The sequence below is a fragment of the Acipenser ruthenus genome, chromosome 2 (assembly GCF_902713425.1).
Source record: "Acipenser ruthenus chromosome 2, fAciRut3.2 maternal haplotype, whole genome shotgun sequence".
NCBI classification, from domain to species: Eukaryota; Metazoa; Chordata; class Actinopteri; order Acipenseriformes; family Acipenseridae; genus Acipenser; species Acipenser ruthenus.
In genome coordinates, this window is record NC_081190.1 from 20,335,357 (window position 1) to 20,350,977 (window position 15,621).

The 15,621-nt window shown below is 37.3% G+C and overlaps 1 protein-coding gene across 2 annotated transcripts in view; it reads left to right on the forward strand.

The window, feature by feature from the left end:
* LOC117963575 (myosin-IIIb-like) overlaps positions 1-13,386 on the forward strand; it is a 47,502-nt gene extending 34,116 nt beyond the window's left edge. The window contains exons 18-31 of one of the 2 annotated variants that reach the window (XM_058991512.1): positions 388-507; positions 749-834; positions 1,234-1,281; positions 1,722-1,787; positions 3,619-3,666; positions 4,262-4,353; positions 9,551-9,703; positions 10,194-10,324; positions 10,689-10,876; positions 11,223-11,312; positions 11,597-11,762; positions 11,894-12,235; positions 12,754-12,820; positions 13,083-13,386. In XM_058991512.1, the coding sequence (XP_058847495.1) occupies positions 388-507; positions 749-834; positions 1,234-1,281; positions 1,722-1,787; positions 3,619-3,666; positions 4,262-4,353; positions 9,551-9,703; positions 10,194-10,324; positions 10,689-10,876; positions 11,223-11,312; positions 11,597-11,762; positions 11,894-12,235; positions 12,754-12,780 (1,557 nt within the window). In that variant the 3' untranslated portion in view covers positions 12,781-12,820; positions 13,083-13,386. The remainder of the gene's footprint in view (positions 1-387; positions 508-748; positions 835-1,233; positions 1,282-1,721; positions 1,788-3,618; positions 3,667-4,261; positions 4,354-9,550; positions 9,704-10,193; positions 10,325-10,688; positions 10,877-11,222; positions 11,313-11,596; positions 11,763-11,893; positions 12,236-12,753; positions 12,821-13,082) is intronic. The other variant, XM_058991516.1, reaches the window with a different exon arrangement.
* The last annotated feature ends 2,235 nt before the right edge of the window (positions 13,387-15,621 follow it).

A 15,621-nucleotide genomic window follows, 5' to 3' on the forward strand; every position in this document is an offset into this window, starting at 1 on the left:
ACCACTGGACCACACAGCCTCCTAAATGAATCTGAACACCCAACGTGGTGGGACACACAAGTGTGATTGTACAAACCCAGTGTAGATAACATGGCAATAACACACAGTTCTGACAAATACTTTCAAAACCCCTTTAGTGTGTGACGAGCCTAAAAGAAAGCCAGGTATACTGTAGTATATGGCATTTGATTGTTTGTGAAATTGCTGCTTTTTTTTTTTTCTTTTAGATTTTCTTTTTATTCATAATAGTGTAGGCTTTGCAAACAATTCTGATACATGTCATTCAAGTCTTCGGTTTCCTTTTAATTCCAAAATAACAATTGATGTGTCTTTTGAAGACACTGTACTGTAGAAAACCATTTTTTTTCTCCCTTGTTTTTTGTACAGCATTCTTTGACAGTGCTAATGGAAAAGATGTTTGCTGCTAACCCACACTTCATCCGCTGCATTAAACCCAATGCAAGCAAACAACCTGATTTACTGGACAGCAAGGTTGTAATGGACCAGGTCAGAGGAAATCTATCCTATGCCTTGCACATGTTTCAATTGTTTTTGTCATAACCATTGTCCTGCTGTGTTGCTATTTAGTAAGAAGTTTTTGCATCTTTCCATATGGCTTGTGTTAAAACCAATTAGGAGCTCTAACATCACTATTTCAAGTTCCACCATTATAGAAACGGATCCCCAACCTCTTCTTCTTCTTCTTCTTCTTCTTCTTCTTCTTCTTCTTCTTCTTCATTTTTTTTAGTTAAGATATAATGGCTTGCTGGAAACCATTCGCATTCGCAGAGATGGATTTTCATGGAGACCCTCCTTTGAGGAATTTGCACAAAGGTAACTGACTGGTTTATCAAACTGGTTAACAGAAATGTAGAGAACTGTGTTTCCTTTTCTTTCAGTACTTAGATTAGTTGTGCACACTTGGTTCAATCTATTTTTTCAGAGCTGTTCCAGTACTGTTATTTATGGTTCGATAAGCCCATTCCAGACCTTTTAAAGTTTTTATTTATTTATTTATTTATTTTATTTATTTATTTATTTTTTACACATCATAAATGTAATTTTGATGTTGGTCTAGTATAATGTTAGTCTACTCGTATATTACAATTTTAGGTTACTAAATTAATATGATTAAGCATATTTACATTTTTGGATATTTTGAGATTTTTTTTTTTTGTTATTGTTTAAAGTGACAAAGCTGGTGTATAATATTTTTTATAATGTTTGATATAGGTACCGGATTCTTCTGATTAAGCCTGATATTCCTTTGAACAAAGAAAGGTAAATTAATATTTCGAGGTGAGATTGAAGTATACTGAGCGTCAGGTTAAATATTCATAAATCAGTTTAACTTAATTGGATTTACATTTTTTTGTAATGTGTGTTTTATGATGATACATTGCTTACTGTATAATTATTACAGGAAAACATATGATTTCACATATATAGAATGCTATCAGTTATTTGAGTCAACGCAAAACTCTTTTACTGCCAATTTTTGCTAGTTTGAACACGGGGAGGAATTTTCTTGCAAGGGATGTTTGGCGAGTGTGTGTTGGAGTTGAGGGTGTGTGTGTGTGTGTGTGTTGCTGTAATGGAATGAACATAATTGTGTTTTCACCCGCTTCTTTTGTAAACCATAATGAGCTGTGTCATGATGAATGCTTACTAGTGATGTGTTTCTGCCAGATTATGGAACATTTGCTTCTTAACTTCTTCAGGGCTCAGAAGGTGAACTCTACACCCGATACAGTACTTGAGACTGATCTGCAGGGTATCATGCAAAGGTTAAGTTAGTTAGCACTCCATTATAGTGTAGTGTCATGGCACCTCTTCATTTGGCTGGGTCAAATCATGGCTAAATCAGTGGACTGGCAATTCACAGAGGCCCCCTGTAGAGAGATAACATATTATAATAAACTAAAGGTATTCGATGCGTGAAATATTGAACATAACTGAAATATTCCACATGTCCCCATATTATTATTATTATTATTATTATTATTATTATTATTATTATTATTATTATTATTATTATTATTATTATTTATTTTTTAGCAGACACCCTAATCCAGGGTGACTTACAATTGTTACAAGATATCACATTATTTTTTACATACAATTACCCATTTATACAGTTGGGTTTTTACTGGAGCAATCTAGGTAAAGTACCTTGCTCAAGGGTACAGCAGCAGTGTCCCCTAAGAGTCCAGAGCCCTAACCACTGCTCCACACTGCTGCCCCATATAAAGACTAGAAGTGCTTTTTTTTATCTGTTCCCATATGACTGCCATGCATGAAAGGGTTAAACAGAAATTAAAAGTAATTGTGCCATAGAAAGGAGCTAACCAGGAAAGTCATAGCACCCTATTTAATCAGTTCGGGTTCCCCGGGGAAGCTCAAAGCCAGGTAAAGACATCTAGAAAACGATAACTCAGTATTCTAGCAACACAACCAGAATAACTGCAGAAGTCATAAAATGTTGAGGAATTGTAAAAGCTTTATGAGCCTTGGCAAATGCATTTCCTTTCCTTAGAGGTCTTTCCAAGGGACATATGTGTTTGGCCCAGCCTGGTATAAAATGTTTTGTATGTTGTAAGTACACAGTGTAAGCATGGTGTTAAGAACTCACTCACTTAGACAAACTTGGTTCAAGTGTACAATATCACAATGAACTTCTGAACTAATGTCATCTTAATGTTCAGAATCACTTCTATTTCATGTTTCAGTAGTCCCTTCCTCATTACTCTTTTAAAATTTAAGATGGTAAAATCACCCCTATAGATGTCTCATGCATGTCTTATCTTTAAGTACAGCCAGCACACCAGAATGTAAGGTTACTGGTTACACTCTGGTGTACTGGCTGTACCTAAAGTGAAGACATGTGTGAGAGCTACTGAGGTCATAGGGGTTGTCTGGACCTCGCCAGGTCAAGAGGATGAGATCACTAAAGCTGAACACTATATACACACAGTGAATCTAAACAAGAAGAATAGACCAGTAAAGACAACTGTGACATTTCATACCATACTAAATTGCTCTTTTAAAAATCACCTAGATTTTATGGGATTTCACTTTCATTTTCATGATGTCTGGTAACATGCCACCATTTCACAAACAAGCACTGCTTAACAATACAAAATAATGTATTGGCCTAGAAAATACCCAATGTTCACCTGATTCTTGATATGCACTGTGGCATTTATGATTTTGCTTTAGTCACTCTCCTAAATGATGTGAGATTACGTTATAGATGGCTTATTATTATTATTATTATTATTATTATTATTATTATTATTATTATTATTATTATTATTATTAATAATAATACTACTAATAATATTTTTTATTATTATTATAGTAGATGAATATATAAAAGCTCCTGAAGTAGGATTAAATATTGATCTGCACCAATGCCATATAAGACAGTAAAGGCTTCAAAGGTTTATGCCCTTTCTGAAATATTCATTATTAAAAGATAGCCTGGGTATTTTTTGGGTCATTATTGTTTATTTTGTTCACATTTTAATTCAGTGTACAGTAGCTGGTGTTTTCACATACTTGTCCATTTTGCTATACTTGGTTCTTCTGATAACTGTTGATTCTTCATTTTTGTAGCTGCTTGTGTATTCTGAACAACACTGACCTTAAAGACTGGAAATGTGGGTAAGTTCGAAGAGTTCTAGAAAGATTCTTAAAGACGTAACTTGCAAGAACTTTATGATAAAGTTTCTATATTATTTAAAGCTGTATAGACTCTTATGTATTATAAACTGTACCAATGGGCTTGTCATTATCACAAAGTAAGCATAACTCCCTGTGTTCACTTGATTTGTTTTTATATAAGTGTATTTTTAGCATTAAAGAAGGGAAACTGGTATTTCATAAGGCGTGTAATAAACCTGCTGTAGCTCATTATAAAAACAAGAGGGGAGGAAGGACTAAAATAATCAAATTGAAATGTCTGTATAAGAATTCCCCATAGGGGGTTTATATGAGTTTGTCAACCTGCTGCCATTGACTGCTAATATCTCATAACCATTTAATCTGGCAACTTCAAGTTGTGGAAATTGTAGGCAAAACAGCACTGTTCACTTTGACCTGTGACCTACGGCTGCCATATTGAGGTCAGCTGACATTTTGATTTCCGGATGACAGACCATTCAGTCTGATGCAATGTGCCCCTTATGTGAAGCTACCAGTGATGCCATTTCTAGTTGGGTTATGGTAATAACCGAACGTTCCTTTTCTACCTTTTTAGATCCACACGCTTTTTCTTCAAGTACTGGCACCAGGAGCAGTTGGCAAAATGTATAGATAGACTGGGGAAGGCTGCTACAGTTATTCAGAAGAGTGAGTATTATCACAGACATTGCCACATCTAAATAATTATAAAACAATTTTTGTCATATTCAAATGCAGTCAGTAGAGATATAATATATACAATTTAAATGCATTAAGATAGCTTTTTTTCATTTATCTACACATTCTACCCCACAACTTCCAAGTGAAAAAAAGATTCTAGAAACTTGTAGAGAATTAAAAATAAAAACTGAAATAGCTTGGTTGGATAAGTGTCCACCCCCCTTGTAATAGCAATCCTAAATTAGCTCAGGTGTAACCAATCACCTTCAAAATCACACACCAAGTTAAGTGGCCTCCACCTGTGTTAAATTGCAGTGATTCACATGATTTCAGGATAAATTCAGCAGTTCCTGTAGGTTCCTCTGCTGGGTAGTGCATTTCAAAGCAAAGACTCAACCATGAGCACCAAGGCACTTTCAAAAGAACTCCGGGACAAAGTTGTTGAAAGGCACAGATCAGGGGATCGGTATAAAAAAATATCAAAGGCCTTGAATATCCCTTGGAGCACGGTCAAGACGATTATTAAGAAGTGGAAGGTGTATGGCACCACCAAGACCCTGCCTAGATCAGGCCGTCCATCCAAACTGGATGACCGAGCAAAAAGGAGACTGATCAGAGAGGCTACCAAGAGGCCAATGGCAACTTTTCAAGAGCTACAGGCTTTTATGGCCAAGACTGGTCAGAGTATGCATGTGACAACAATGTCCCAAGCACTCCACAAATCTGGCCTGTATGGTAGGATGGCAAGAAGGAAGCCATTACTCAAGAAAACCCACTTTGAATCCCGTTTGAAGTATGCAAAATAAACACTCAGGAGATTCTGTAGCTATGTGTCAAAGTTTTGTGGTCTGACGAAACTAAAATTGAACTTTTTGGCTTAAATGCAAAGCGTTATGTTTGGCACAAACCCAACACAGCGCATCACCCAAAGAACACCATCCCTACTGTGAAGCATGGTGGTGGCAGCATCATGTTATGGGGATGCTTCTCATCGGCAGGGACTGGGGCACTTGTCAGGATAGAAGGGAAAATGGATGGAGCAAAGTACAGAGAAGTCCTTGAGGAAAACCTGCTGCCCTCTGCAAGAAAGCTGAAACTGGGATGGAAGTTGACCTTTCAGCATGACAACGACCCAAAGCACACAGCCAAAGCTACACTGGAGTGGCTAAGGAACAAAAAGGTAACTGTCCTTGAGTGGCCCAGTCACAGCCCCGACCTAAATCCAATCGAAAATTTGTGGCATGACTTGAAGATTGCGGTCCATCAACGCTCCCCAAGGAACTTGACAGAGCTTGAACAGTTTTGTAAAGAAGAATGGTCAAATATTGCAAAATCTAAGTGTGCAAAGTTGGTAGAGACCTATCCCAACAGAGCTGTAATTACTGCCAAAGATGCTTCCACCAAGTATTAACTCAAGGGGGTGGAGACTTATCCAATTATGATCTTTCAGTTTTGTATTTTTAATATATATATTTTTTTCTCAATAAAAGCTTTTTTCCCCTTAACAGTGTGGAGTATGGTGTGTAGATAAGTGGAAAATAAAATCCTCATTTAAATGCATGAAACTCTGAGGCACTGACACAACAAAATGTGAAAAAAGTTCAAGGGGGTGTAGACTTTCTATAGGCACTGTGTGTGTGTGTTCAGTCAATCACTGAAAAATATAACCATTTCTCAATTTGCGCATTTACAAAATATCAAAGAACGAAATGAAAGGTTATATCGGTCTTTGAGCAAATTGCGAAATGGAAAATATCAAACAAGCAAGAGAAACATAAAAGAAGACGACATCTTCGGTCTTTGGTCTGCTGGAGGATCTCTGGAGCGTCTTTACAGTCTAATTGTCCACTTTATTGCTAATTTGGACGAAGTACAGCAGCAGAAGCTGATTCTGGGGCTATGCAAGGCTTAATGTTTATCAAACATAAAAGCGCTTCTGTGTGCGTAAGGGCACTCAGTTCAATTCTAAATAGCCTATATATTTGGTAAATTTAAAACAAATACATTAATAAATATTGAAATAAATGAATACATAAATCAATACATACATTTCTTTAGCTTGATATTTATTTATTTTTTTACTATCAGATATAAACACTGTCATTTAATACTGTATGAAACAAAAATAAATACTCAACAGTTCTTGTTCAGTTGTACTGTATATAGTGAAGATTTTTGTACCTAAAGGTCATCATGCTTTCATATATTTTTACTTTCAAATTGAAAAATATATTGTAACGGTCACGTCGTTACTTAGCATGGGAAGGGGGACTGAGTGAATGAGTGGGGAGAATGTGTGTTGCTGTTTTCGGGGGTTGATGAGCCAGACAGCGGCGGGAAATGACGGGGTGCATGAGCCTCAGGACTGGAGACAGTCCAGCGCTGACCTTGAATGAGAAACTGTGGGTGCGACTGAGTGAGTGTGTGAGCTGGGACCAGAGAGAATATGCAGTGAAAGTACCAAGACTAAAATGTACGGTTATTATTTTGGTGCTGTGAATTCCGGCCCGACAGGAATTCTCTGTAGTTTCAAATAAAAACAAAAAATTTGAGAATAACACCATCTCTCTGAGTACTACTTCCTAAACATGAAAACATTACAATATACTAAATGAACAGATTATTGTGGTTTGTTCTTTTTTTCTGCTATGTACTGTACAGTGCTTTGCAATACTTACATGTTTTTCCTCTAAATAACAAGACGAGAACATTACGAACGTTATTTCAAGCTCGCTTGGAGTTTAATGTTTGAGGCCACTATCCTCCTAAATTGCTTACCGCGATCCGCTTGCAAATGAGGCCATGGTCTCAATGGGTTAACTTCCTGCATAAATAATAAATACATAAATAATGAATCAATTATGTGTATCTTATAAATATTATTTACTGATTTTATGTTCGTTCAATAAAAAAAATATTGTATTAAAAACTTTCACTTGATGCCCATTTTTAACACCCCACAATTAATTGCTAATCGTAGATCTTTAAAATCTGTTCGGGAACTGCATTTGCTCAAAGCACATTTCACAATTTGAGTATAACATTTTACTCAAAGACCAAAGAAGCTGTCTCTCTTGCGTTTTGCTCTTTGCTTGTTTGATATTTTCCATTTCACAATTTGATCAAAATAATTTGCTCAAAGACCGAAATAACCTTTTCATTTCATTCTTTGATAATTTGTAAATGCTCAAATTGTGAAATGGTTATTTTTTTGGGTGATTGATTGATTGACCAAATCCTGATTTATGAGTGTAACAGTTGTGTGGTTTCTTAAAGTTTGGTATCCTGTCTTTAGCAGGGTGTCTAATTTTTATATTTACAGTCCCTGATGTACACAACTAACTTAAGATGTTGCTAGACGGTGGTATTCTGAATATTCTTAGAAATACTTAAAGAAACTTAATAAATTCAATGACAAGCACTTCTACAATGAAGCATTAAGAAAGACTTGTAGTTGAATTTTTTGCCATTGAATGTATTCTGTTTCTTTGAGTATTTCTAAATGTACCACTATTGAGTTTTTTTATTGTTATGGATGATATTCTGAGTGACTTCTCCACTATGCATCATGGAAACCCCAAATTCTACTTCCATACAGCCAATCAAGCTATATAACAAACACACAAAAAAACACTTTTAATAAAATATAGGTATGGAATTTTTAAATTAATACTGTTTTATGATATAAAAGTCAACTAATTTTGGCAATAATATTTAAAATGGATGGTTTCACAGACTGGAAGAATGAGGTTAGGGTTTAGGGTTAAAGTTACCGTTAAGGTTAATGTTAATTTGGGTGATTTTAAGTTTTCAATTATCCTACTTCATTTCATAGTATTAGCAGTGTGTATTGAAATCTGATAAAACCAAAGTCCAGAACCTAATCACAAGTTTCTAGGTGGGTCAAGTTTACTGCTAAATCTAGTTTTATTTTAGAATGTGCTTTTAATTGTATTATTTTTTATTACAATGTAATTGTCATTTGTATGTAACCTGAGTGTAACTTTGTGTTGCCGCTGTGTAAAGCAGTTGGTTATTATTAGGCCAGCAAATAATGCCAAGAAATGTGTGTTCTGTGGTTTGTAGTTAGTGAGGTGGGGTTGGGGTTGGTGCTGGGGGGTGAATTCTACACAAGTCCTAGCACGTACTGATAGAAAACATGTTGCTGAGAATTGCACTTGACTTGTTATGTGAAAATCAGAAATTAGCAGTGGCAAACCTTTCAACACCTGTATTGTGTATTTTTTAGTTCTTTTATTTTTACTGTTTTACTGCAGAGGCAAACATCTATTTAGAGTAATCCATTTTAATGTGACCCTTCTGTGCCCAGTGCACCTAGTTGCCCATTCTTGTTATATAGAAAGAATAATTGTAACCACCGGGTATTGTTTGGGGAGCAGCTGTAGGGGCTTCTCCCTAGTTAAACAAGCCAATCTATCAATTAAGCCGATCTATCAATTAACCTCGCTATTTAAGCTCTGGGTCAAACACTCATTCTCTGTCTGTTTTTTTGTTTTCCACCTTCCTCCCCTCCACAGCACTACCTCTGCAATAGTCTCCCTTGGGGGCAAGTGATGATCACTTCCTAAACTTAGTCCCAGCTGAGCTGGCCTCCACCGAGAGAAAGGTTCTCCGAGAGCCAGAGGGGACCGCCGGCTAAATCTGTCTTAACAATCTCTGTTATCATACCAGGTCCCCCCTGGGGGCAGCATACTTGCTCCTCAGTCTTGGAGGCTGATCGGTTTGGTCTTGCCTGCGAGAGGACAGTATCTCCCTGAGCCACGGGACAACCCTGCACTTTTCTCAAATCTCAGTTTTTCTATAACTTGTTCCCCTTGGGGCAAGCTTACATGCTCTCCCTACGCCAAGGGGAAACCCTGTATTCTTTGCTAACAACTTGCTTCACCTGTGCCAGTGTTCCTCTCTGGCCCCTTCTTACCTCTTTAAATGTATCCGCTATCCTTATCTTCTTTTTCCCCTTGGAAATAACGCTTGCTTCCCAGCCTTGGAGGCCTATCGATTTGGTCTCACCTCTGTGAGGGTGGCTCTCTGCGAGCCAAGGGGAAAGCATGTCATCTTCCTAAAGTCACAAGCACATAATTCCTATTTCAAGTCCCAGGGCTTACTCCTCACAGCCATCGCTCCTGTTCTGTGAATTTGAATGTATCTTTTTTTCTGCTCCAAGTGTATCGAGGGTTCTGTTGCAAAAAGAAGTATGTAGCACTTGTTGCTGAGATGAGGCTGAGACGGGAGCAAGAGATGAGGCAGCTTAAACAAGAAGAAGAGAAGAGGAGACAACTGGAGATTGAGCAGCTGGAAATGGAGCAGGAGAACCAGAGTAAAGAATATGATTAATACACTTCCTGTTACAATCAAATATTCAGTAAAATCTACGTTTTATTTGGATAATACAGCAGTAAAGTATTATTTCATAGTGAGTTACAGGCTTCTAATTTGTGGTTACTGAATCTTCTAAAATGTTATGTATTGATATGTAGCTTTCATTGTCAAAATGGTATAGTACCGATATAACCTTTTATTATTGTCTACTGGACATTTTAAATTGACAAAACTCCTAACCCAACCAAAACGATTTGTAGGACCTTTTTTTTCTGCCCAACAAAATAGTGCAAATTAGGACAGTCCCACTATTAAACCTACTTAAATACTTGTATTTTTTTCTCTAATATGACATTGACATTGAGTTTTAACTCCAAAAGTTGGGGGGAGTTTGGAAGTTGTGCTTCTCCAATAGATTTTTAAGCAAGTGAGATAATCATGGATGTAGAACGCAGATTAACCAAGTAATATTTCCACCCATGTCATAGGTCCCCCTACAGCCCCTGTTCCTTTTCCAAGAAAGAGAAAACCTCAGCCGAGGCCCCGCTCTATACCTGCAGAGACCTTGCAGCCCCGCCTGCTGCCCCCTGTGCCTCGGCCACGCAGTAAACTCCTGGAGGTGACAAATACCTTCACCTTGCATGTATCTCTTTTAAAGGTGTAAGCGGATTGCTCATAATATAGACAGTTCTATTTTGTGTAGGTTGGTGCTAAATTCTGTCATTCTTCATGTTTCTAGTCTACAACACGTGGTCCATACTGTATGCAAAACACACATTTAAAGACTTTCTTTTTATATTTGTGTTAAGGACTCGGTTCAGAAATCCATGCAAGATCGGAACATTTGGTAACTTTGCTGGAGAAGATGACTGTTAAGAAATTAGATGTATTCTACTTCACCTTGCCTGGACCAGAGCTGTCCATTAGCTGCCATCAAAAATGGTTATTATAATTTGCACCGTAATTTACTGTAATTCTTTTAGGCCACTCCATTTGACAATGATTTGGAAAATGGGACTGTCCTGCACATGAATGCTCAAGAGGAGGCTGAAGCTAAGCAGCGCTGGAATAAAAGGTGTAATACCATCCGCTGGTTTAAGGAGACCCAGGCCAGGAAAGTGGTCAGAAACGGTGCTTTTCCAAACTGGTTCCATGGCATGATCACACGCAGGTTAGTTGTCCAGCAACAGGCTGTGTTGTGCTGGGGATGGCGTGCCATTGCAATCTGCGTTTATCAGAAAGTTTTTACTTTAATCTACCTAGTAGTAATTTTTTTGTGATAAGAATGTCTAATTTTATGAACAGGTTTCTTCAATTTCAATTAGCTCTTATTGAACAAACTACGCAGAAATGACCAGTACTGTGGATTCGTGGGGGGTATTGCTTTTATTATTCTTGGCAATAAGCCTATTAAAACAAGTTATCTAGCAAATAAAAGTAGGTCTTCTGTTCCCACACTTCAGTGTTGTGTATTTACAACTTCCTGCTAAACCTGTATTTTTTCATTCATTTTGCAGACAAGCAGAAGATTTAATGACTGATAAATCACTTGGCTGTTTCTTGATTAGAGTTAGCGAGAGTCGAGAAGGTTATACACTAACATTCAGGTATGTGAGTACAAATAATTTGATGTTGCATACCAGCACCCTGAGAAGCTAATATGACTGTGAATCTATAGTGTTTATATCCGCAGAATCATGCGTGAGACTGTGGCCTTCATGCCATAGCAGACAGTGTCAACTGTTAAGTTTAAAGGAAAGTGTATATCCTGCCCTGTGTAAAACAATGTATGTTTGTACTTGTATGAAAAGTCACTTATGACAAAATAAGATGTGTAAGAATGTAAACAAATGTTGTGTGACCTAAATAATGTATTCACTCTGCCCTGCAGGGGTAAGGACCGATGCCGGCACTACATGATTGAAATGCAAACAAATGGCAAGTATGTCATTTTAGGAGAGGCCCGAGCCCATCCTTCCTTGCTTGACTTGATAGAATATCACAAGAAGGTTGGCATCCTACCTTTCCTGGAGCTTCTCACAGTTCCCTGTGGACAGGTAGGCAAAAGATCTGGTAGACGTGATGTTTCCCCCTGTGTGTATGAAGAAATGTAGTTTCATTAATGAAATTTCCCATTTGTGTTTATTATTAATGTCCTACTGTTTCCGTCCACTACACCATATTTTAGAGAAGCAATGTGGAGCCGGATTACGAAGAGCTCAAGAACCTGATGCTGATTCCCTCATCCCTGGCTGCTGAAGAAGATTCTGAGCCTTCAGAGCACTCTAGCTCTGATCCTGTCCATCTAGAACTTCTCAAACTCTTTGCGCCTCTGGATCAGAACCAGACAATGGAAAGACAGGTGCCACCAGTGTTGAAAAGGATCTCTGAGAAGAAACTAAAGACAGAAGCAAAGGAGAGCCAGAGGAACTGTTCCGAGGATCATGAAGAGAGCAGTAACAGACGCCACTTCCCTCGGCTCTACCCCTCCATACGCTTAGCCATGAGGGAGATCCAGCAAGTACAGCAGGTGAGGAACCATTTTGCATTTGAATCCTGCTTCCTTCTAATACATATATTACCCCTCCCCCAGCAAATAGTGCTCCGATTTTTTTCTTCAAATTAATGGCATGCTGGTGCAAGCCAGCACTTTTTTTTATTTTGGATGTATTTGTCATGTTTTTGTAAATTAATGCCAAAGGCATTTGGCAGATGGAGATGTTAATTTATATTGTTTTTTTTATTTTTATAAACCAGACAGAGAGCCTGTGAGGCTTATTCCCAGAACAGAAAGTAAGGCATGTCAAAGTCACGTCCTTTTTGTAAGAGTTGGATAAACTAGTTCTAGCACTTAATGGTGCATGCTTCCTTCATGGGGCCTACCCAACTGTTATACAAGTTAAGCAACTATTTTGACAGAATCCTATTTATAAAAAAAATTATAAAAATTGAAACCTTTAATTAGCTACTATTTTTTTTTTCTCCTCAGTTGTTTTCACTACATTTAAAAAATGCTGTACTAGTAATAAAATATGTATGTTCCCACAGCACTTTTCAGAATGTCCAAAGGATTAAGACATTCAGGATCACCTGCCTTCCATAATAATAAATAAAGGTAAGTGAAAATAGTTTCAAATGTATTGGCCATGTAATCCATAGACATTATTCTAATTAATTTTAATTTAAAGGAGAAAAAGAAAAATCCTCTGTTGGGTTCAATTGAGATGAAACTGTTTTATAAATAAATCGCAATTTTAGATACAATTCCTCCATCACTGTTTTCATTGGTGAAACAATAATGAAAAGGCAGTGTTCCTATCTGGACTGTTTTGTATATACACAGTATATATTTTTATGACCATTTTCTTCTGTTTCAGAATAATTTGACGAAGGAGAGTGCATCACACTTCTAAACACGATGGGGAATATTAGGATGGGAACATTTATTTATTGATAAATAATTAAACATTTAAAAAAATAGTGTATATGTTGAACGGGGTGTCTACATTATTAGTAAGTGAATTAGATTCTTAGTGAATAGTATTTTAGAATGTTAATGGGTTTGAATGATTTGTATTAAAGACTGTTGTGTAGCGACTGTATATAACTGCGTCATGTTTGTGTTTTTTAATTGTGTATATATTTTTATTAAGTTACAAAATAAAGATTTTTTTAATAGTATTTTGTCACTTTTTTTATTAAGCATCCCTGCTTCAACAGCTCATATGGTGTAAACCATTATGGACATGCTACACTACCTTTCACTATGACCTCGGACCCCATACGGCTTCATTTTTGACAGTCACTTGTAGGAAAGAACTAAGGTTAGGTTTATTGACCCTTGTCCTTTCCATATTCTGTGCATAACATATAAAAGATTGTGTTCATACAAATGTAGAGGTGATTATTCCATTTGAATAAGGGGATTTGCTGTAAGCATTGGAATAAGGGGATTTGCTGTAAGCGCCGACACTGCTATTCATTCTGCAGATTGTTTGTTTGTTTGTTTGTTTGTTTGTTTATATATATATATATATATATATATATATATATATATATATATATATATATATATATAAAATATAATATACAGTGGTTTGCAGATGTATTCACCCCCCTGCAAAGTTTTCACATTTTGTTGGCACCTGAGCGTACTCCATGACGCTTTCAAATTAGACTTTACATGTAGAATCTACACAAACTACTCCACATTGATAAAGTAAAAAAATGCATATAGACTATAAATAAGTAAGATTTACAGAGAAAAACAGGTTCATCTCAGTTGCATAAGTATTCAACCCCTTTGCTACTGCAGCCCTAAATCAGGTGCAAATGATTTGTTTGAAAGGTCACAGAATTAGTGAAATGGTTTCAGCCAGTGTGTACTCAAAGTGGTTTCACTTGTAGATAATTTCCCTTGGGTATATAAGGGCTTTCAAGCTGCAACTCATGTAGTGATCCAAGAAAGCAACCATGAAGACCAAGGAGCTTTCAAAACAAGTCAGGGATAAAGTGGTAGAGAGGCACAGAGCAGGAGAAGGGTACAAGAACATTTAAAAGGCGCTGATTATCCCTCTCAGCACAGTGAAGTCCATCATTAAGAAGTGGAAGATGCATCATATCACCCAGACACTACCCAGATCAGATCGCCCTCCCAATCTGAGCAGCCGGGCAAGCAGGAAACTAGTTCGGGATGTCACTCTGAAGCCAACAATGACCTGAGAGATTTGCGAAGTTCTGTGTCTGAGATGGGAGTCAGTGTTCACACATCAACAATAAGCCGGTCCCTACAAAAAGCTGGCTTGTGTGGACGGGTGGCAAGAAAGAAGCCATTACTCAAAAAGCCTCATCTTAAAGCACGTATGGAGTTTGCGAAAAAGCATGTAGATTATACTGCAGACGTGGAAAAAGGTTTTGTGGTCAGACGAGACAAAAATTTAACTTTTCGGTCTAAATTCCAAGCGTTGCGTCTGGCGCAAGCCCAACACTGCACATCACCCAGTCAACACCATCCCAACTGTCATGGTGGTGGCAGCATCATGTTATGGGGATGCTTCTCTGCAGCAGGGACAGAGAAGCTTGTCAGGATAGAGGGGAAGAATGGGTGGTGCAAAGTACAGACGAATCCTTGAGGAAAACCTGTTTGAGTCAGCCAAGACTCTGAAACTGGGGAGGAAATTCACATTTCAGCAGGACAATGACCCTAAGCGCAAAGCCAAAACCACAATGGAGTGATTGAACAAGAAGAGAATTAATGTTCTTGAGTGGCCCAGTCAAAGTCCTGACTTGAATCCAACCAAACATTTATGGCGAGACTTGAAGATTGCAGTCCATAGACGATCCCCAACAAACTTAACAGAACTGGAGCAATTTTCCTGTGAAGAATGATAAAAAATTTCACCATCCTATTGTGCAAATCTAGTAGAGACCTATCCAAAAAGACTCATAGCAGTAATGAGTAAGGTGCTTCTACCAAGTACTGACTTAAGGGGCTGAATACTTATGCAACCAGTAAATTTCATTTTGTACATTTTCTTAGCAAGTTTTGCTGACATTTAACATCCTCCTCATATAACAGTGTTCAGTTTAACCAGTACAGCTTTGAATAAAAAAAGTTTGTTTGAAAAACTGTGCATACATTATTTGTAATTCAACAAAATGTGACATTATTGGTAGGGGGTGAATACTGCAAACCACTGCACATGCTTTTGAGCTTCCATCTCTTTGACGTTTTCCATTATTCAAAAAGGCTTTATTTACCTGTTGTGTTTCAGTCACAGTTGGCAACACTGCACATCTGACAGACTTTTATAGTCTTAGTTGTACAGCTGTGGCCAAAGGCTTTGCAGCCCCTAGAATGTTAGGATTGAGACATTAATTAAAAAAAATATATATATATATATATGGCCATAATTT